Raw genomic sequence first — 24,631 nt, 5'->3', positions numbered from 1 at the left:
GAAATCATGTGTAACTTGTTACAGCAATGCTATCTCTATTGTTGGTACCTGTATAGTATATGCTTAGTAATACGAATCGTAAAACCGGAAGAATTAACATAATTAAGTTTGAAAAATACCGAATATTTTTCGAACATTTTGTTATTTATTGTAAATATTTCAACAAAGTATTATTCTGTTACACTGTTTAACTTGATACTTTTGGTTCAGAAAATATTAGAATATAGAATATAGAATATCGAAAAAATTAAATTTTTTTAATTGCAAATATATTTTATAGAATATATATTTTTTTGTATAATGTTATAAAAAATTATTAATATTATTACACAAGTAAGTAATGTTATTATACAAGTATATTTTATCTAAAAATGTTATTTTATTTTATAAAATTGTCACGAAACTACATAGCTTCTAAAATGCAGATGGCAGTATCAAGCGAATCTTGATAAGCATCACAGGAGAATCGATTTCGAACTTCTCTTTAACATCGATTTTTAGTATTAAAATTGTAGAAACATAATTATGATAAAAATTGATAAATTACTTATTATCCTTATGTTCGTTTTAATAAAATTTTTTTAATATGAGATGACAAATTAATGTTTTTGTTAAATTTAAAAATAAAAATTTTTGTAAAACAAAATGTACAATATTAATCTTCTTTTTGCTTAAAAAATAAACTCGATATTGATTAATATTGTAAATAAAAGATTTTTTTAAAATTACCCTCTATAATATGTGGAAAACAAGTGAATAATTATTTTACTTTTATCACGAATATTCACAGCAATCTGATAATATTGATACTTTTCATTTAAAAATAATAAAAATATTTCGTACATATATTTACACATCGTTCATACAGTATATATATAAAGAAGATATATATTTATTAAATAAAACTAAATATCCTTTTATTTTTCAGGTTTTTTTTATATCTATGTTTGGAACAAAATAAAAAAATTATGTAGAAATAACAAAATTACTTAAGTATCTTCTAAAATCAGCAGCATATAATATTAAATTTATGAGGAAAGAAAAGGAATAGTAAAAATGTTAATCCAGTGTCATTAAGGAAACGTTGAACATGATGATCTATCTTGTTTTCTTTTCGCTATTTTGCATTTAAATATAATAATTAATATTTTACTGAGTTGATAAAAGATTGCTATAAAATTTGAACCTCTTTTCTATTGATATATTCTTTGAAGACACTCTCAGTCGTCTTTTCGAGTAATTAAAAGCGAGTAAATGAAAGGATGTAATTAAAAAGAAAGCTCTGTAACTAATATCACAGTTATTGCATCAAGCATCCCGTAAGGATGCATGAAAAGAGATGTACAAACTTGTGAAGTTACAAAGATAATTTCAACTCGGCAGTCTTTTGTGAAATTTTTTGAAATTAAAAATTATTTTAATTCTCCAGAATATATGATAGAAGGCTATATTTAACGTAGAAACCATAGTTCAACACTATTGTTAAAAATGCCACGCACATATGCAAAGATGTTAGTAACGTAGTGAATATAGGAAATTAAATCTAAGTTCTTTATACATAAGTCGAGGACACAATTTTTTTTTTAAATAAGTATGAATACTTACCATTTACTGGAGTTGACTGTAATTAATTATATTAAATATTTAGTAACAAAGTTAAAAAAAACTTGTTTTGAAATGAGATAGAAGATTTGATTTTTACATACTTATTTATATTTATTTTTTTTTTTTTACAAAAAGAATAAATATTTTAATTATATAATATAAAAAATAAAAAATGATTTGTAATTCAACATTTTTTAACTAAATTTTAAGTAGAAGATAGTGTCAATTATAACAATTTCATATTATTGATTGCATTACATATTACAGATAGTGTCGATTATAACAATTAGTTTAATTCTGCACGACTACATACATATAACATTGTAATTAAGTTGATGTGGATTATTCTTAGATTATATTATAATAGTAGCTATATACATTGTCTAAGGAGGGGACGAGTTTTTGCTACTTTAATATAATAACGATTAGCGCTGTGTTCATTATGATTTATTACTTTTATTTACTATTGTAATATTTAATGTTTTTCAAATAAGCGAATAAGTAATGGATATTTTACGCTAATTAATCATAATTAGTGTATGTAGAATTGTGTAGTCATTGTATGTAAAAGTATTTATAATAACATTTATAAATAATTTATATATATTTATTTATTTATTTATGAATGCAAATTAACTTAATCGCAATTTCAAAAATTAAAAAAAAATTTTAGTAAATAATATGTAAGATAATAAAATAATATATAGATTTCAAAATTTTAATGATCTTTTTTCATATAAAAGTCAACTTCAAATAAGACTATATTATCAAAGATAAATAGCTTAGTATAAACATTCAATAAAAAAAAGATAATAAACAAAGCCATTATACAATAATTCAGTAGAAAGAAAAATATGATCTTCTCAGAAACGGAACTGATAAATTTTTTCTGTTACAAAAAAGACAGTAATTACGTATGCTGTAGTATTAAAAGTAAAAAAAAAATACAAAAAGTAAAATTGATTAGTTTAGTTTTCAAAAGATTCGTATTTTTATGTATTACTTTCTATCAAACTGCATTGAATAAATATTGGAAATATAATTAATATATCTTAAAAAGAATTTGTATTTACATTATGCTAAAAAACTAGTATGTTTGAAGTTTATTACGACGGAATGAAAACATTTTTTAGAGCAATAACATTCAATAAAGTCTTATTAAAAGTAAAAATAAATAAATACACGACGGATGCGAATATCAGATGGTTCGCATTTAAGATTGATTAATTACTCAGATATATTCGATATAAATAATTTTCATACTAATTCTCGGCATCCGTTTACTAGATATTAGATAAGACACAATGGAAGATAATGTTATCGTACGACATATCTTAAAAGCATTAATATAACGATAAACTTGTGCAATAACATAAGATTGGTATCGAAAAATGTTATCGCTACGTGAGAATTAACAGGTGCAAGTCCATTGTTCCGCTCGTGAATGACTTTACATTAAATAAATATGATTGGCTTTTTATAATTTGTAACATGCGAGATATTATTAGTGCTTACGTATCTCGGCGGTTTACTTTCTCTTTTTTTTTCTTTGTTATTCATAATATTTGTAATATCTCATATTACATTTTTTCAATAAAAATTATGATAGCTAACAATTGTACCTATTTATTTCAACTGCTTTTGTGTGTCTGATTACCATAAAATCACAATATGTATCGAAAATAATTGAACGATAGTTATCATTCAATTCAAAAAAGTTTCTTTCAATATACACTTTATAAAAATAATATCTGTCATAAATCTATTGTAACATTTGTTATATTAAATTTTTATAGAACGTATATTTCTATAATAATGTTTATTTCTAACAATATTTTTTTTCTAGATATTGACACGTAACATTCATCACGTAAACGTATATTCAGTATATCGTATCTTACAATTAATAGATAAAAACGAGATATAATATTATATATAACATTTAACATTCAGAATAACTAACTGTGAAACGAAAAAATATTTTGATAACGTAAATTTAAAATAAAATTTTTTGTTATAATTTAATTTTATTTTCTTTTATCTCGATGCTTTTATTCAGAGTTTAGACTTTGAATAACAGCGTGTATGAAAAAACAGGAATGTGAGAAAATGTAAAAAAGAATTACATCGAAATATGACTGATGTAAAATATATTAGTTTAAAAAATTTTTAAACTAATATATATTATATTATTTTTTAATATAATATTTTATTTCAACACACTTGATATATTATTGACGGAAAATATGTTAATAAAATATTTTGCAAACAATTTAAATAGTTTGGTTTTTATTTTAGTTTTATAGATTTAATATAATATATAATATATAATATATAAATAATATAATATATAATATATAATATAATAATATAAAATATAATATTGTAACATTTTATAACTAGAAAAAGAAATATCAATAATGGGATTTAAATTTTCTTCCTTACCTAAAAAAAGAAGTATATAAGTACGTATAAATATATTATTTATTAATCATATCTTATGAACGACAAATTAATGAGTGACAAATTAAAATATAATCTTTATATTTTAAAAATTTTATCTGTATTAAACACAATTAAAAATATGTATATTGTTTATATATATATATATAATATATTTAACAAAAAGATGTACATATATATAATTTTTTCTTTGAATTATCGCGATATTATTGTTTTGTAAAGTACATAATTTGGCGAGCTCTCAAAGATACAGGCATAATCTTTATATTCGGAAATATGAAAATTCGTGTAATTTCGAGAGATGAGGAGAGTCAGTTAATACACGAAAGCGCCAAGATATCTGCAAAGGTATCCGAGAAAGCCGAGCTTTTGAATGCTTTAGACCAGCTGATTAGATCCTCGATGGTATCGGTTTAATCCGTCTCCGTTTCATTTGCATCTTGCGCTGGTGGGCACATAAAGCGTACGTGATCGCGATAAAAGTCAGTGTCATTAACGTGACGCCGTTAACACGTCCCAGAAGACATCCGATAATGTTCGGTACGTGTCGCATTTGTCTCATTAATGCAACGTGAGTCAACGTCGCGTACTTATCAGTCATATGTCGCAGACAAAAATCCCGCTCGGGACATCCCGCATTTTTTGCACTTACTTAAGATTCCCTCGACTAGAGCGAACTCAATCTTACGAGACCAGTGACCCCGACATCGATCTCTCGACTCGTAGGATCCGAGCCCGATGCTGATCCCCCGCGTACCGTCTGCATTAATCGCGCGCATCGTCGGCATATATTACTAGCAAAGAATTTGCGCGCTCGCGTAGTTTCCCTTTTGTAGACAATCGTCGTTCGTCGCTCAAGATAGTCACAGTTACGAAAGCGCTATTTGTTTAAACGCGTTTGCGGCGTTAACTTATGTAAGTCCTCATTAGCTTTTTTTTTTTAAATTTAAGTGTCTTTTTGCTAACTGTGTGATGAATGTGTATGTAATTTTGCACAAAATATTAATTAGTGATAATTATTGTAATAAAATTAAGTGTATAATAACAAATTTGACTTTCAGTAATTCAAAGGAAGTGTACAAATTGCGATAGATTTTCATTTTGTACCGCAATATTTATCAAATTTATAAGGATCTGTTATTAGAATTTTATTTAGTTTATCTTTCTAAGCGAAAGTATGTCAGTGTATTTAAAAGTTGACGATTGAATTCTGCAAAACGTCTTTCTTCAATTGATATTTCAAAGTGATTTACGCGTTCAAGAACATGCGGTCAAGACATTCTTAAGAAATAATGGTTTGTGGACAAATAAGTTTCGAATTTTATCCTAGGCAGTTTTTAGACAAAAATAAAATATGAAAAGATGTAAGCTATAAGATTTATATAAAGATATAAACGATATAAAGATATATAACGTAAAATTCAGATACACGTACAAATAAAATAAATCGTGGACATGTTGCAGTTTTAACATTTATTCATCTTTCAGTAAACATACAAGAGCAAGTTAGTTTATTTTACTCTTAAATATAAATTTTTCTTGAGATAGATTATATAATATTTGAGTGATGCTAGTTTATTAAAAAAATTAATAAATATAAATAATAAATAAATAAATAAATAAATAAATAAAATAATAATAATGTAATAAATTCAAAATTAATCTTTTAATTTTTAGAAAACACAAATTATTAAGTTTTTTTATATTAGTTTGCATAATTAAAAAATTTTATATATATTAAAATTATCAATTTTTTATATTTTTATATATATATTATACTCTTAAAAATCATTTCTGCTTATAAATTTTTTATTATTTTATATTATGTTTTGTGTTGCAGTCTTAAGTATATCATTGATATTATATATTCCGAATGTACACAATATACAGTGTTATTTTAGTTTCTCAAAAACTTTTATTTTTGATTGTAGAGAAAAATATTTTAGACAAAAGTTGTTTGACTCGAAAGAGGATATAACAAGATGCTATTGGTTTGACCTTGAGTGTACATGCCAAGGTCATACGAAATAAATATTGTTTTTTTAAGTAAAATTACCATAACTTTTTAATACATTATAAATCGACTCTTTGTAACATTCTGTTTAAAAAGTTATCGGGATATAATGGTCAAAAATTTAATAGCTTATGAGATATATTTATATATTTTATACTTTAATTCAACATAATTTTACGTAAACTACTATCTCGTAAAATATTTATTTTTCAATCTTTTTTATCCTGCCTTAATGCCTTTATGTACAGAATAATAAAAGGAATCAATTAGTGTAAAAAAAATACATTGTGGTTTTTAAGAAAAAATATATAAAAAATTTATACTTTTTCTTAATAATAACGGTATATGTTTTTCCTACGCCAATTAATTCCTCTCATTATTCTGCGCATAAAGGTATTGAAGCAAGATAATCAAAAAGTGAATATTTTATGAGATATTTTGTAATTTATGTAAAATTATATCAAATTAAAGTATAAGTAAAGTATATCTCGTGTATCTATTCAATTTTTAACCGTCATATTCTTATAATTTTTTACGCAAAATATTGCAAGGATTCGAGTTATATAAAAAAATTAGAATAGTTCTATTAAAAAGAAAAAAAAACATGACCCCCATATGACCTTGGCACGTACACTCAAAATCAAATCAATAATACCATTTTATATCTTCCTTGGAGCTAAATAACTTTGAAACCTTTTTTTCTACAATTAAAAATAAAAAAAAATTATCGGGAAGAGTAAATTTAATTGGGGAAACTCTGTATATATAACTGACACAATTTGTAACTTGTTAAACACAAATTTAGATTTATAATGAAATTTATACAATCTAAATATAAAGTATTTTTTTGTAATGTTTTATTTATTTTATTGATATTATCACTTTTTACTTTGGTTTTTAAAAAAAGCAAAGAAACTCCGCTAACTTTAGCTCTTATTTTTGTAACGATAAACAGAGATAAAAGAGCATGGATTATAGGGTATATATATATATACAATTTATCAAATTCTTTAAATCACGGATTGAAAAGAAATATTTTAGTAATTGAGAAAGAAACAACAAGTTGGAACAAGTGGATCGAAGGCGCAATAGATTCGCCCTCGTAACCTCGTTCGACAAACTGCCTATTTTCTGCTTTCCGCACACACAGATTGATTTCGGTTTCTCTCTTTTTTAAGCTTTAAACCATTCAATTTTAAAGCTTCCTTTAAAATTCAATCCATTTTCTCAGAATCGTTCAAGATTAGTTAAAAGTAAATTTGGGTAATTATATCTATTTATCAATTATTGTGGATTATACCATAATTCATAAACAGAATTTTGCTTAGCATTAGAAATGAAGAATTTCATAGAGATCTAGTTGCTAATTAATAAATAAATTAAATGATAAATTCTTCGCGACACTGTTCAATAAAAATTAAATATAATCTGAAATCATATAAAATTTATCGAGATACGAATATCATAATTATTGGACTTTTTTGCTTATTTAATTAATTAATTATTTGATAAGTTACATAGATATAGAGTTTATTTATAGGCAGTATCTAGATTTTAAATTAAATTTGAAATTGCATTTTATGGCATAAATTGATCATTTTGTTAAGACGCGTCAAAAACAATATCAATCGTTATTATTAAAGTTTAATTAATATTACAGTATTTAAATATATTGGAATATTACTGTAGTGGAATTTTAATAATAATATGTATTTAATATCCTTCTCACTGGTCGCTTGAGTAAATTTGATTCACGATATTTAATGTTTATTTTTTTAATGCTATCTATGATATTAATTAAAATTCTAAAGAAAAACGTAATAGAGACGGTTAAATACAAATAAAAAATGATAGATTATAGAATTAAATTAATTTTTCAAGCTTCAGTTTAATGCTGGGAACTGAAGTATGTACGCGCTGTAATAAAAATATTACATATAGCGTATTTTTTACATATAAATATTTTACTTAGCTCGAATCGAATAATCGTAATAAAATTATATTAACGTAAGATTGGATCATACGTGCTTACTGATTGTAATCAAAGTTTTTCTCAATTGTAATACTCTATATGTTAATATACATATATGTGTTATATGCCGTCAACGTACAACACTTTCTAGAATATTTGTCAGGTCGGATTTGATGTATCTGTCAAGCTATGTAAATCTGACGGCTATATTTCCATAATAGAATATGTTGCGTTTGTGCAATAGTATTTTGCTCACACAAAAGCATGAGTTTCTAAGAAGGATTTTTATTGAAATTCTTAAATATTTACAAATTAAGAAAAATTAATTCCATGTACAGAAACATGTGTAAAGTATCTAATCCCTTAAAAAGGAAACAGTGAATGTGTCGCATTTGGAATCGGATCACATTTGACTCTAACCAGGTAACTTATCACATAACACTCATCATGTTTCTATTTGAGCACAACCTGACACTAGAAGTATATTTTTACATGTCATGGGGACGGTCGTTAACTTTTATAGCACCATAATACGTGTCATAAGAATTATAGTCTAAGTAAAATACTACAGGAAAAAAGATATAATAACGGAAAAATGTAGTTTTCTCGGAACCGCATGTCGTATTAAGTAAGTGTGAATCAGCTTTTAAGACGTATTTTCCTTTCCTAGATCAGCATTTGTCGAGTAGTTACGATAATATTATCATTTAAATATTTCAAGCATAAATATTCCACGTGGACCTTGCGTAATATAATGTATATCAATTCCAAGTGTATGAATTGATAACAATTTATCAAACTTATAAAATGATAACGATGCATCGTGCGCGCGTACTTTTAACAAACACAGAAAATGTAGCTATATATGTGTTATTTTAATTAACATAATATTATAAAAAATGATAATAAATTTTATTTATTTATGTAATACAAAATATATAATAAATTTATTTCTATATAATATATAATAATTTTATATATAATATATAACAAATTTTATTAATTATGAAAACAATAAAATTATAATAAACTTAATATTGAATTAGTTCCACATAAATACATTCGTTTTATAAGAGAGATTAAATTTAATAAGTAAAATAAAATATTTAAAAAATGTAAAATTTTTCTAAAAAATTGTCACAGTATTTTCAATAAATATAAATAATAATTTATATATTTTATTATTTATATCTTTATAAATAAATGCATAGTAATAATTTAATTTACTTGTTTGCGTCAATATTAATTATTAACGTACTTTCTATGTTTTAATATAATTATGTTAGTATAATTAATATTTTAACAGCTTATTTATATACTTTACATCAGCAATGTTATGTCTTGTCAAAAATGGATTTTTAAAAAAATCGAAAATAGGATTAAGTTTTGGGTGAATAGGAAGAAATCCCAGAAATCGATAAAGGATCATAATACTAATAACAAACCATACGATTTGTATATTTTGCAGGACAATGGCGAATAAAGTCAATGTCGAGCTTACGCTTCAATCCACAGAATCTACGTCGAGAGTTCCACGTAACGATTCTAATAGAAGTATCTTAAGCACCGAAAACAGCAGGTCAGGATGCAGCGATCAACGTATATTTATCTCTGAAATGGACGTGATTAACCATATACTGATCGTAGGAGTAACGGTGTTTCTCGTATATTACGCGGCGAAGGAAAATCACGTAACAAATATACACGTAATCCTCTGCACTATCGGGGTAAGTATTCTACTCTCGTGAAACATGCGTTTGATCCTTCTCCTTCTCCGCGGTTTATTTTCTGAAGCATCATAACTCATCATAAATTGATAAAACTGATCACGCTCCGTATATTACCGCCCATGTAATCAAGTGCCAAACCAAACTTTGTTCATACTTTTCTTTGAGCACACTCCGGAGAAATATTTGGATTAATTAAAATACTTTTGGTGTATGATCATGTAATTTTATTGTTTAAAATTTCAAGTATGCGACATGTAAAATAAATTAAGCAAGCAATATTGTATGACGATAGAGGATTTAGATATTTTTCTTATAATTTGAAAATTTTATTTCAAGAGCTTTTTTAACTCATAAATATTTATATAAAAATATATAACTTTTAGACATAATATATATATATATATATTTTTTTTTTTTAATTTTAAAATAATAATTATGAAGAATATAATTTTCTTTGTAGAATTTCTGAAGTTTTAAAACTTAATATTATGTACGATAAACTCTTTGAGTTCAATATATACATATATATATATGTATAGTAAGTTTATATAATCTCTACAAGCATCAGAATTTTGCTCTGCCCTCGAGGCACAAATCGATATCAATAATTAATTTCACTGTTTATCACTATATCGAAATATCTATTAACAGAGGCGCGCATATTCAATCTAGAAAGTGTCATTGTTTTACATACGCTTACCTACTATTACAAGATGTAGCATGCTTTTAATTTCACTCATTACACGGTACGATGGCACAAGACGGCAATCATGGTCAGGTTTATAAAAAATGTAAAACCACTTAAAATTTTCCAAGTGGATCGTGATGAATAATTTGTGTAGTTCACGGTTTAAAAGGTTGTTAAAAAGGAAAAAAAAAGAGGAAAAAATTGTCAGACGATCCACATGCCGTATGTTTTGCTTTTAGATCTCTTAAATACAGCTGTAAAGAGATAGCGCTTTTTTTTTTTTTTTTTTTTTTTTTTAGTCGCGATGAAACACATTACAGGGATAAAAGTTTCGCTCGGATGTAAATTTTTTTAAAAACCTTCTCTCTTTCTTTTCGCGTTTGCAAGACGTTTTCATTTATTACGTAGCTCATCGACATGCATCTGATACACGCGCGGAGCTGTGCCAAGAAAAGCCCATTGTGTGAATTACGTTCTTCCTTGAACTCGTCGCATCAATATGCGAGTTTACGACCGAACTTGTAATGAATCGTAACGCTTATCTTTTCCTTGTAACAAAGTCCCGGTCCGCTCGGGCTTCAACTGCAACGATAATTGCTTATACTCGCTTATCCTTGCAAAGCGGAGCTTAAACTTGGATGGATCATTAATTTTGATCCGTCTAACTAACAGTTTCGCGTATATACAAATGCATTCCTTTATCAAATTATCCGTTCGCAAACGGTCAACAGATTAAATGTAATTAATTTTTTCCCTACACATTTTTTGATATAAATACAATAATAACTGTATCTGTTTGTATCATATCTGTTTCTGTTATTTCTTACGCGAAAAACGTATATTTTTACTTGGTACAAAGATAAATTTTGTGTTAGCTATTTTTTGTATTTGTTGTATTTTTTTCTACATTGATAAATATTCAAGAAATTTCTCAACTTTCAATACATATATGTGCATATGTAGTCAATACACGAGTTTTTGCAACATTTGCGTATTTTCTTGTGCGTCGTATTTTAAGCAAAATATCGTCGTAGTCGAACAAAATTTTATAGTCTCGTAAAACTTTATCCCTATAAAAATAAAAATGATGATCTTTATATAAAAAAGCCAAGCTCACTTACTTGCTAATTAAATTAATTGAAGATATTTTGAAAAAATTTATATTTTTCCAATTGATTAGTCTCCTATTTCTGTACGTGAATTATTTCTATAATATTTTATTTGATAAGTGTCTGTACTTGCTACTGCAATGAAAAAACAATTTTTTTCAATACCAATCAACAAAACTACCATAAAAATGAAATGTATAAATGCCTTTAGAGAGGAGCTAGTCTTTTTTAAGCAGTTATAAATAACAAAATTATATAAATAAATTTATTAAACATTTTTCATTAAATCGTTATGAAAAATTGACAAGAACAAAAAAATGTATGAATTCGGTCGCTTAATGAATGAGGAATGCTTTCTTAAGAAATTACAAATGAAAAATTTAATATTTTTTATCATCCAATACATATGTTACTTGTACTTCTAACAATTGTTGCGAAAAGTGTATACGTGGAGACAGTGGGTTCCGGCTCCCTGCGGGGGCCTCTACTTCCGGAAAAAATAATCTAACTCAAACTCAATTCCAATTTTGAATGGAAATAGGTTTGGGTTAGGTTATATCTTTCGGAAGTGGAGACCCCCGTAGGGGGCCGGAACCCACTGTTTCCAGGCAATTTCTCATAACGATTTAATAAAAAATGTTCAATAAATTTATTTATGTAATTTTGTAACTTATAATTTCTTAATAAAGACTTGCCCCTCCCTAAAAGCATTTATTCATTTCTATGGTAGTTTCATTGATTGGTATTGAAAAAAATTGATTTTTCGCTGCCGTAGCAATTATAGACATTTAGCTTTTATTTTTATAAAATAGTTTTTAAAAGTTTATATCTTGAATCTCGTCATAAAAATATTTGTATAAAATAAATAACTGTCCAGTTGTTGTGCGTAGTCAGAGTTAATCAAAAGTGACAGGTACGAAATTGATATGTCTCATATTTGTTTCCAACCGTATTGTGTGCGACAGCAAGAAGTATTGTACAGTGTATGTGTCCTAATTGAGTTTCAGCGACTCTCGAAACTCAAATTACAACGTGCCCCGTCGTGTAACGTCCAGCGTACAATTGCCATATCGAGGGCGGTTCCTTCCCCATCAAGAGAGTTTAGGCCAAGCGAGATGGCAAAAGAACTTCTAACGACTTAGCCAAACGATCCAAACTTTTTTCCTACGCTCGCTCACGAATTGATCTTATTCTTTCAGTACGTTCTGCTGATGTCGGAGGCCATTGTCGTCCTGGCGGGTGATAATTTTCTGACCAGCTGTCTCTCGCGTCGCGCCAACAAACATCTCCATTGGATTCTGCAAGCAATCGGGCTAATTTTCAATTTGGTCGGCGTGGGTCTGATGTACGACGCCAAAACAACACACTTTAAGTCGATCCACGGTATTCTGGGCATCGCCTCCCTGGTAATCGTATGCGTGGTAACGATCTTTGGGTATCCGGTGTGGATTGCGTGGAAACTACGCAACTTCGTGCGACCGGTAACTATCAAGTTACTCCACAATTTTCTGGGCACCGCCGGTTTTGTCATTGGTATGGCGTCGCAGTGTTACGGTTACAAAAAAAGAACGATATACCAAATGACAAAAATGGAGAGCGCCGACGATATTCTACTTGTTCTTACGGTGTTGATCGTGATACTGTCTGAGAGAGGCGCACTCGTTTCTTTCATCAGGCAAACTGTCAGTTGTCTAAAATTACTTTGTTCTTCTAGGTCGTAGAAGAATATTAGTGCCAAATCCATCGTCTAAGAAAAAAAATAATCATAAATTTTGTTTTATATTTTTTTACGGCTTTATATATATAGAATAATAATGTGAATAATTATATATAGTTTTTTTTTAGCAACAGTTTGAAGAATTAATATGATGCGATTATTTTAATAGGATACAATCCTTTTTTATGTAATAATTTAGAAAAATTGGATTAAAAACGTTGGATAATGGATATGCCATATATCTTAAATAATATTTTAAATAATACTTGATTATTAAAAGAAAGAGAGACAACTGTTTTAAATACAAAGAATTAGAAATACGGAAATTTTATATTTGCAATGTTTGCAATTTTAATTCTTAATTTAAAGTATGAAATAAAATAAAATTAAATGCAATTTTCTTACAAATAAATATATTTGCATTTAAATTAATGGAAATCATATCGCGCATGCGACATACTCTTGAAAGAAATTCGGCGTATTATGAAAGAAAATATATAAAAATGTGTGTGTGTGTGTGTGTGTGTGTGTATGATATTCAATTTATTAGCTCACGCATATTAAGAGTTTGAAAAAAAAATATATATAAATATTATTTATTATTTTATTGAATGTTGTGTTGCGCTTTTTCAAGTTGTTTTCCTTCTATAAAACTATTTTAGCAACTGAGCAGATATTTTTTTGACGAGATTTGAATACGTTCGGTGATAGTTTTACGGAGAGATTGTTGTGAAATCCACGTTTACATATAGTGATTACTCAATATTGAAACGATTCAAAACCGTATGAGTTTATCACAAATAGAATACTACCAAAGTGGTTTTGTAAATTTTTTTTCTATATGATATATCAAATATTTTTCTATTTGAACCTACAAGAAATTTTTTGGGAAAGATTATTAATACCATTGCAGATTAAAAAACATTGCGGTATAAATTCTTGCAAAAAATTCAATTATCTGCGATTTAATCTTTCAAATATGGAATATTGATGATAGAAGATGCAAAATCAATTTTACGAAGAGAGTTATGAGTTCGAAATAATATTAATAATATAATAAAAATAAAAAAAAACAATTATTATAATGTTTATTAGCAATGATATAATTATTGGATATTTTATACTATGCGCAAAATGATAAGTTAAATTATTAAATATTGATTCACCAGTTATTTCATATTTATGTTACAAACTCAAGCCGACATTAGTAGTGCTTTTAGGTAATGCTTAAATTGCGAATAATCAGGTGTTAATAAATTATTATGTTTTATTGTTGTTAGCAGTTTGGTACACCTAATAGTTTATATTTTGAGAGAAAGACAGGCACGTTGATTTAAGAAGCATTCGAGGCGAGGAAAAGTTAACTCATACTAGTAAAATATCTGGCGAATAGAAGTCCTGAATCCTTTGGCGGTGAAGATAATGTTATTACAGAATCGAATTGCGAGATGTTCCAGGCGCAAGCATTCGGTTACGGCAACATGCCACTTCTACCTTCTGACGGCGTATAAACGAGAGAAGTCAAAGTTTAATTAGACGCGAAAGCGTAGCACAGAGTCTGAAATTTCGAAAGTCGTAATTTCTCCTTCCTGCCAAACTGTAGTCTGTTTCCTATCTTCTGTCTAAAATATATATATATATATATATATATATATATATACATACTCGGCTTTATTTGAAATTACGTATCCAATACTTGTTAATCAGATCGATTGCTTGATTGAAATAGCCAGTATTTTCAAAGTGCTTATCGTGATAAAGATGTAGTCACAAAAAAAAAATCTGACAGGAATGTTCTTTTTATTCTCTTTATTACTTTATTTCTATAGCGATATACACTACGCAAAAAATTAAAAGAATATTTTCTTCCACATAAAAAAGGCCAATTTTCAAGTAGTTGCAACTTCCTTAAAAATAATCGGAGTAAGATCAATAAAAAGGCATTTCAAAGCTTGAAGTTTCTAGTTTTAGAATCTTTAAATAAATTTCAATTTCTTTCTATTCGTTACAAAATTACATTGTAGAACAGCGACGTCCGTCGATTGAACAAATTTTTCAAAAGTTTGTCCAAGAATACCGGATTAAAAAAAAATCCTAGCACGATTTTATTAATTGAATGTTAAAGAGCGGAGTTTTAGCTTTAATTTATTTTCTTAACGAATGTTCTACCATTTTTTTCGCCGAAATATTCATTATTAAAGCAAAATCGAGTTATTGACTTTGAACGCTTATAACTAGTGAAAAAATGATCGTACAATAATGATTGAAAAAGCAATTTAAAGATAAAAGTTAACACTTTAAAATGCTCCTATTGATTTTTCAATCATTATTCATTTTTAAAGCGTAATTGTTATTTAAAAATCAAGTAAAAATTGCATTTTTACCTTTTTTAATTTAAATCAATGAAAGTTGACGAAAAACATTAAAATTTTCATGAACTCTATAATATTTACAAGTAAAAAGCATTCCAGTTACTTGTACAAAAGATCGAAGTGTCAAGCTTTTTCGTACATTTCAAAAAACTTAAATTAATGATTATTGAACAATCATTTTTTCACTAGTTATAAGCGTTCAAAGTCAATAACTCGATTTTTCATTATTAATGAATATTTCAGTGAAAAATATCATAGAATATTTGTTAAAAAAATTAATTAAAGCTAAAACTCTACTCTTTATTAACTAACTACTTAAAAATTGGCCTTTTTTTAGATGGAAGAAAGTGGTCCTTTAATTTTTTTGCGTAGTGTATATATAAATGTTTCAATATTTAAATGTAAAAATATACATATGTGACAAATACAAAGATTTATTTTACAAAAATTAATTAAAGAAAGAAGTACATTCTTAAATCGATTAATTAACAAAAATCTAAGTATAATTTTTTAACTACTTTGTTCATTATTTCATTGATTGTAATTATTTTAAAATTATCTATAAAAGGATAATATAATAGAGTAAAATAAATCTATGGCACAAAGAGAGTGAAATCTGTGATAATTGATTGTCAAAAATGTAATTTAACTTATTGTTAGATAAAGAGAAAGTTACATTGTATAAAATAAAATAAACTTTGTTTTATTATTAATGCGTAACAATTATACAGTTTATTGACAGTTTCACATATACAGTTCTTACTATATTTGATTTTAATTATCTATATAATCGACATGTGTATCCTAGAGCATTTACATAATCGCAATGCGGAATCATCGTAATAATGCAAAAGTGTAAACACCAGATTGCAACTGCATTGCAATACCTAATTTCACGCAATCTACGTTCAGATAATTAATGCATCTCTGACGCGCAGAACGAGGCCGATAATGCTGCGAGTGCACAGGACTCGAGTGATATTTATTTGCGTGTGATAACGAGCGCAAGAAGTGCGCCAATATTTATTCGCTCGTGATAGGAGTGGCCATAAGGTATATATGTAGGTATCCGCGATACGCGGCCGGATGCTTGACTGTTTGCAACATGCCACATACGATTATTTATGTGGTTATTTATTTGTATCGACGTTAAAAGCGCGGAAGTGTGTCAATGATCGCGTTAATTAACACAGACTGCTTATCTACCTCGACCATCTTTAATCCCGTCTCGGCGATAATCCCTGCTCCACTTTTATTGCGGAACGAACGTTAGGTCGCATATAGACCAGAGTCTCATGAATCATTCATTCTAGATTAATTCAACGTGCAATGTCTGTCCATACTTTACTAACATGAATCCTCTGTTCGCGTCCGTATGCTTTTTTTATTCAAAGGAGAATTGCTCTTTCTTTTGAGATTTCTTTCTGTTATTAACTTCTTATACTAGGCGATTATAATAACCGAACATTTTAGAATTTTCGTTCAAAAGTTACGCATGCACGAGAAAAATTAAAATTTTCCTCCTCCTTTTACAGAGCGAGAATTTCAAGGCGTCATTTCTCACTTTATGCAAATTGCTAGCGGTGATATTTTATTCCGCGACAATTTCGCGCGAACATTCTTCGTGACAGTAAAAAACAAGTCAAAACTGAACATGTGACATTTTTACAATTTTCAGCTAATATAATTTATATTATTTTTTATTACTTTGTTTATTGTGCAATAATAAATCTAATACATCTCTCTCTTTGATAATTTATGATAATATTAATAAATAAAGATTTTATGCGATGTAGGATAAATTAAATAATAATTTAATTTATTAACCAATAAATTAAATAATAATTTAATTTATTGGTTTATATTATTTTTTATATCTTAATTTATACAGATAACATTTCTTAGATAAAACTGATTCATTTATTGCATCATATTTTTTAAAGCAATAAAACTTTTGTGAATAAACATTTGTAATAATCTTCCCTCATCGAGTTTAAGAATGTAATTTTTAATTACAATAACATAAATAGCACAATAATTATTACGTGTCTGAATGAAAATCACATAATATTTGTTTAAACAGAAAATATTTTAGTCACAATAAAATTAACGAGCTTCCATAATATAGTTTATCGTTAATTGTTACTTCACAAATACGCATCACTTTATCGAATTAATTAATCGCGTGGAATTCGGGCTCTTTAAAATCCCGTTGTATTTTTATATATTATTTGTATTTACCACAACGCACTATTATATAATATATTAACTATTGTATAATAAATTTACAGTAAATAAAAAGTTATATAGTATTTGGTTTCTGACTACTATCAACATAATTAATTATAATTTAAAACATATTTGTAAACAATCATTGAATCACATCATCATTTAACTTTTCCTGATAAGATTTAATTATAGAGATTCTCGAAAAAGAATATGTGACAATTCCGTCAAGTAAACTCCGCATGACCGTAACTCCAAGCATTATAAAAGCTTCTTTTTTTAATAAAGATTTTATTATCACTTTTTTTAAATAAGATAAATTATTATCTGCTTTCGAATTTAAAATAATATTACTTAAGTCATGCAATCACGTTGCTACTCGACAAAAAAAAATGGACTTATAGTTATATGTATAAGATCATATTTAATCTTATTTATATACAATTACAATTATATAATTATATTCATTTTTTTCTCGGATATATTAATCACCTAATAAATATATGTAATCACTGAATTTCAAATATGATTTGAAGAAAAAAATTTTATTGTACATTTTTTATTTTGCAAGAGGAATTGCTTTAATTTACCTGTACATAATTTCCGAAAAATCTGAATATCCGAATATAATGTAAATATTATATTTCAATAAATTATAATAAATACATGTAATAAGTGACTATTCTTATTTTTATTAAAATTTATATATTTTTTAATGTTGCTTGAGTAACATATATTTTTCGTAATAAACGTACGTTTATTAAATATATATTATTAAGCTAAATGTAACCCCCTTGGTGAAATAATATAGTGATGAATAATATATGAATAATGCCTGAATAATGTATTAATTATATATAATTGATTCTATGTAAAAATATAATAAATAGACATATGTAATAGAAATTATGTACTATATCAAGTGAATCGAGAGAATATATGCATATTCAATCTGTATGATAATAATGAAGAAAGACAAAATATGCTTACGTGCAGCAATTAACATATAATATGTATGATATGTATTAATATTTGATACAATTAGTACTATATATAATCATAGGAAATATTAAATATGCTGAAATATTCAAAATATCAATATTTAGGATTGACAATTCCGAATTCAAAAGATTTACAATAAAAGTTAATTAATTTTATGTGTAATAAAAGTTGAATAATCATTACTTTGAACAGTGTATTTATTTGATTTTAATAATACGATAAATAAAGTGTGCAATCTGTAATGTGTATATTATATTTATATATAAAAAACAAAAAATAAATTTGTAAATAAATTATACTATTTTTCATTATTATTATATAATGCATACAAATAAATGTTTTAATTATTATCACAATTTTGCTGATTATATCTTGCTCTTTGCGCCAATTAATAATATAGTATCCATGTTGTTCATTATTTAATAAATTTGTGTAATTCTGTTATGTAATTTAATGTAAGAGAGGTTACTATATAAATAATATCTCTTGTTTGATTAACAATAATTTAAATCTGATATAATTGTAGAATATAATATTATACTTAAAAATATTATTATATTAGGTTAATGCAAAAATAATTGCAGTTTTCATGTATCGAATTGAAAGCGCACATATCAGATGAAAATTATATTTATTAATCAAAATAAAAACCATTTCACAGATTTTTCCCAACAAGAAACAAATTGTTTTACGTAAGGTTCGCTTTAATTATGTTCTTTAAATTATTATTATCAATAGCTGAATAATATTCACGACCCTCCTCATCTTCAAGGCTTTCATCACGAAATTTTTGGAACCAATTTTGAATAGTACGTTCGCTAATTAATTCTTGTCCAAAAGCAAGCTTGATATTTGAAGCAATTTCTACTACTTTATGTCCTAATTTAAACTTATATAATAAAATTGGGTCAATTTGCTCTTTTCCATAAATAATTTAAATAGTTATATTAAGCAATGCTAAACACTGAAAATAATAAGCAGAATACATAAGGAGAAATTAGTAATATTAATTTCACTGTTTATAATAATGTATCGCATGATTTTAACAAAAGATAAAAATAACTAGAAAAACTGGTGCTAAATTAAAAATGATAAATAATTACTTTTGCCCCAATCTAATAATTTTGAATTAAGATCATATGTGATTCGAATATATACATTGCGTGAATTTTATTTAAACATTATCGCCATTTTCTAAAAAAGAATTTTAAAATTGTAATTTCTAGTTTTATTTCTAAAATCGCGTTAAAAACAATATCACAGTCACGCGATGAAACAATTTATGCGTTATATGTCTTTAGCCGTGGCAGTGATTGAAACAACACAGGTCATTTACCGAAAAAATGCATTTCAATGCGCTTTCTGTTCTTCGAGTTTCGCGCAATTTACTGCAATGCACTCGATGCGCGTCAACACACACGTTGCGTCGTCGTCACACTCTCACTTGTAATTGTATATCCGCAGGTAGATATTACCTGGAAATACAATACACAGCGTACCACGATATTTCGGCATTCCGATTTCCGGTGGGATACAACATATATTGTCTATTGCAACGCACGTCAGTAGTATCCGCCGCGGCCGTGTTTCGTGCTGATCTTGAATTATGCCAACTTTTATGACCGCAGTCAGCGCGGAGACGTCGGGATGAGGCAAAATGCATGCGTGAAATAAACTCATTTAAAGTTTTAACAGATTATTATTGCATCGTGCGCGAGAGCATTCACGCTTTATTAAACTATATTATATTCATCGATCGGGTGTATAGGTACAGAGATGCAGGTACATATTAAATTTAATCATAATTAAAATCAGAAAAAGAAAATTATGCTAATGTGTTTAAATTTTACTTTAATTTTTTCTTAATATATTTTCGTAATATTAATTAACAACACGCGAATGATATTACACACGTATATTTTTAATTGCCTCAGATTATTTCACGCATTTTGTTAATTTTTTGAATTCACACGAGAAAAGGATTATTCATAGCGCGCTACATTTCTCGTAATAGCTTCCTGCGTAACAAATGCAGGTCCTAGATAAACGTAGGCAACTAGAAATATGTCAACAGTAAATTATCCCGTGCTCTCGAAATTACAACCATGCGCGCAGTATTGCACATGAGAAGTATTGAGATATCAATTTCAAATCATTTCGAGAGAGGCAATTATTGCTTTTCATTTTGAAGTTTTAAGTTTATTGTTTGTAATTTATTATTCTTTAATTAATTAGCACAACAAACTGTAAGGAATTAAAAGAGATTCGGAAAATAAATTCTTTAAGTTTAATAATGTATATTTTTTGTCTTGCTTTTGATGATTATATATTAATTTTTTGATTTAAATTTATTAGTATATATTTAAAGCATTAATTTAAGTTTCTATCAAAATCCAACTAAAGTTCATTGAACGATTATACTTATTATTTATTTCCATGCTTAGATATTAATTTTCTATAAATTCAATAATTTTGCAATACTAATATGATTTCGTTGATTTTTAGGATTCATTAATTTCCATTAAAGAAGAGTTATCTGGTAACCTATTGCAAACATTGCCATTAAAAATAAATATTAAAATTTTCTGTACAATATATAAGCATATGTATCATGCGGATATATTTGTCTTTATAAAACGTTCATATATGAAACAGATAATAGGCGAGCGATTATTTGTTTACCATGCTAAATCGGATTTCTTTTACGAACTCATATGTATGCATTATCTCGAGATTAAAATAAAATATACATAATTTACTTACCAGAAGGTAAACAACAATGGAATACGTAATATTGTCCTATATAATACAAATGTATTCAAATTATAAATCACAAGGTTCAAAATAATTAAAAAAATAAATACATAAATATTATGTGCAATTGAATTTTTTTAATCAAAAAACCTTCTTATGGAAAATTTCTCTCGGTGAATTTTATTCAAACGTTAAAATTTTGTTGCTTATGCTACGCTAAAAAAAGTCTCGATGAACACAGAAGCTATAGTTTAGCTTGTAGAGAGCTTTAAATGTTGATGATTCTTTTTTTTAGAAAATTGTCAATATTTGCAGTTTCTTGCGAGTTCCAACAATTGAAGTCTCAAGATTTACCACCTAAAGGTTTTCTCAATTCGAGTATCACTTAGAATCCTCTCGTCTATAGAGTCAATAGAACCGAATAATCGTTTAATCATTTATGATCATTTTTTTACTAGCTGCATCTTGTATTTTTTCAAAAGATTTAATGACTGTCTTATATGATTTTGATATCTTTGATACTTCAATATTATATTATAATATACTGGTAATGTGAGTAAAAAGGAACTTGAGTTTATTTTAAAAAGTGTACGAGGTGGGAGGGGCGGGGGGTTATTTTTTAAACAGCTAATAAAAAATTGTGTAATGAAAAAGAGTTTTTAGATCTATAAATTTTTATAGAATATAATAAATAAAAATCTAATTTTTAATTTAACTTACTTTTTAATATAAATTTAATTTTAGTTTAAATAATTATAACTATTAATATTAAAATATTTCATATCTATTTGCTCACCTCAAGGTTGTTCCGCAGTCACCGGATGGCTTCCTGAGCTTCCTCCTCCTTCTTTCTTGTATAATTTTTTATGACACATAATATTTATTCATCACAAAACACGATTAAGTATAATCATACAGTACTTTGCATGGCACTTCCAAGTTAACTTTACATACGTACTTTACTGATTTGCGATGGAAAAAACGTAATGCGAAAACTTGACTATTGTTCAAAACCATTTGCTTGATACGAGAGTTACACAACTAAGTCATATATTACTTCCTATGACAACATTATCTCTATTGCAAATAATAATATATGTACTTTCGTTTTTGTTAAGACAATTATGATGTGACAACTTGAATTATAACAATAATTAATTAAAATTAAAGATGTGCACAAAATATAATCTTCTAAAATATATATAAATAAACAAATGTCAAATTTATGATAAGTAAATAAGTATTAAAAATAGAAAATTAACAAATGCATTTAATAAGTAATTAAACATGTCTTGATTGGAATTAAGTATTAATATTCGCAACGTTCTGTTAATAACAAAAAAGATTAAAAAAGTCATCGACAAGTTTATCCTGAAAATTGCGTATATTATGCGAATTGAGTTAATAATTACTTAAGATGTTAATCAAAGGAATGGTAATCAAAGGAATTAATTATATGGTACTCCTAAAATTCCTAATTGTATATCTCATAAGAAATAATTGCGTTTGACAATTAGTATCACTTGTACGCGATCGTATTTCAAAGGATCGTTGACAATAAATGAAGCGATTTGTGTCGCTATCTTCTCATTCAAGTGTTGTCGCGCGACTGACACAACAAGATCGACATACATATATGTACATAAGTATATTCCATGAAACACAAAGACTAAAATAAGACGGTAATTATTGTACATATGTCGTCATCACATAAAATATTTTGTAAAATAAACTTGCGAAATATTTCATTAAGCGTTAAAATTGTAATAATTGTAGAGAATGATAGCGCACGTTTCCTGATCATATATAACGACAAATATTATCTTTCGAAATGTAATCGCGAAAAGTACCAGTAGATGAGAAATGTAATCGTTTTCTACAATTATTACAATTATCTCTCTTGCGATGAATTACTTTTTGTGATTATAAAGAAACTATTAAGTAACTCAATTCGTAATATCACAAGATATTAGATTTTGAGGTCAAAGTTTTTTTAAAGAAACATTACAAATATTTTCTAATACTTTTACAAATAAATTTTGTATCATAAAATATATTTTAGATTTGTTTTACAATCTTTTCTCAGATTAAATATTAATTATAGAGTATATTAGTAATCTAAAAGGAAAGAGATCAATTCCGAACTAGTGATATTTTTAATTAATAGATGTACAATTTTGTGCAATTAATTCCATCAATTATTGCGTATTAATTAATTATTAATTTAATTCGCAATTTTAAAATAAATTTGTGAAATTTTTTTATTAATGTCGCGAATATACAAACAAAGGCAATTTTGATTGAAGGGCGTCAGTGATGCGTTTGATATTAATCTTATAAATAAAAAATAAAAAAAAGCTCTGATATATTATATATAAAAAGTCGGGAGGGTAGCAGAGCTAATGTTATTTATTCTTGTATATGCTGAAGATGATTCAAAGAAAGAAGAGAAACGTTTAATATTATTAAAAAAAGTTTTCACACAAGATAAATGCATTTATTTACTGCACTTAGTAATTATTAGTCTTATTCCCTCCTAACTTTTTTATACATATTAGAAATCGTTGGTTACTCTGTCTATGATAATAATATACTTGTTAATTTTAGTACTCATAAATACGGCGTTTATTCATTTACATATTTTAAGATATAAAAAAACATATGCATGTGTAATATATAAATTTTTTTTCATGCAATTCTTAAGTATCGAGCAAATAGCAGTTTTAAATAATCAAGTAATTTTCATGTGTTTTTCCGTTCGCAATTTAATAAAGTGCATACAATTAATGTTGAGAATTTCAAAAGTAAAATTGTACAAGCATAATAATGTTGAGAATTTTGTTAAATTGTATAAGCATAATAAATAACCGTGTTTTTGCAAGTCAGTGTTATGTGAAGCAGCAAAAATAAACAAGAAAAGAAAAGAAGGATTAAAGAGGATGATAGTGAAGCAACCGCAAGATAAGCGCAAATTACAAA

The 24,631-nt window shown here is 26.6% G+C and overlaps 1 protein-coding gene across 1 annotated transcript; it reads left to right on the top strand.

The window, feature by feature from the left end:
* The first annotated feature begins 4,782 nt into the window (after positions 1-4,782).
* Positions 4,783-17,478, top strand: LOC140664632 (transmembrane reductase CYB561D2). The gene is made up of 3 exons (XM_072889900.1): positions 4,783-4,983; positions 9,523-9,781; positions 12,781-17,478. Coding segments are annotated over exons 1-3 (783 nt in total). The 5' UTR covers positions 4,783-4,981; the 3' UTR covers positions 13,303-17,478.
* Positions 17,479-24,631: the final 7,153 nt, after the last annotated feature.

The sequence above is a fragment of the Anoplolepis gracilipes genome, chromosome 1, assembly GCF_047496725.1.
Source record: "Anoplolepis gracilipes chromosome 1, ASM4749672v1, whole genome shotgun sequence".
Classification (NCBI taxonomy): domain Eukaryota; kingdom Metazoa; phylum Arthropoda; class Insecta; order Hymenoptera; family Formicidae; genus Anoplolepis; species Anoplolepis gracilipes.
The sequence above is the reverse complement of the archived record's forward strand: the minus strand, read 5'-3'. Positions and strand labels throughout refer to the sequence as shown.

Bases quoted from the DNA above. Each gene is read 5' to 3' on its own strand.
- LOC140664632 (XM_072889900.1), top strand. The intron at 9,782-12,780 runs GTAAGTATTCTA...TTATTCTTTCAG, and splicing joins TAATCCTCTGCACTATCGGG to TACGTTCTGCTGATGTCGGA.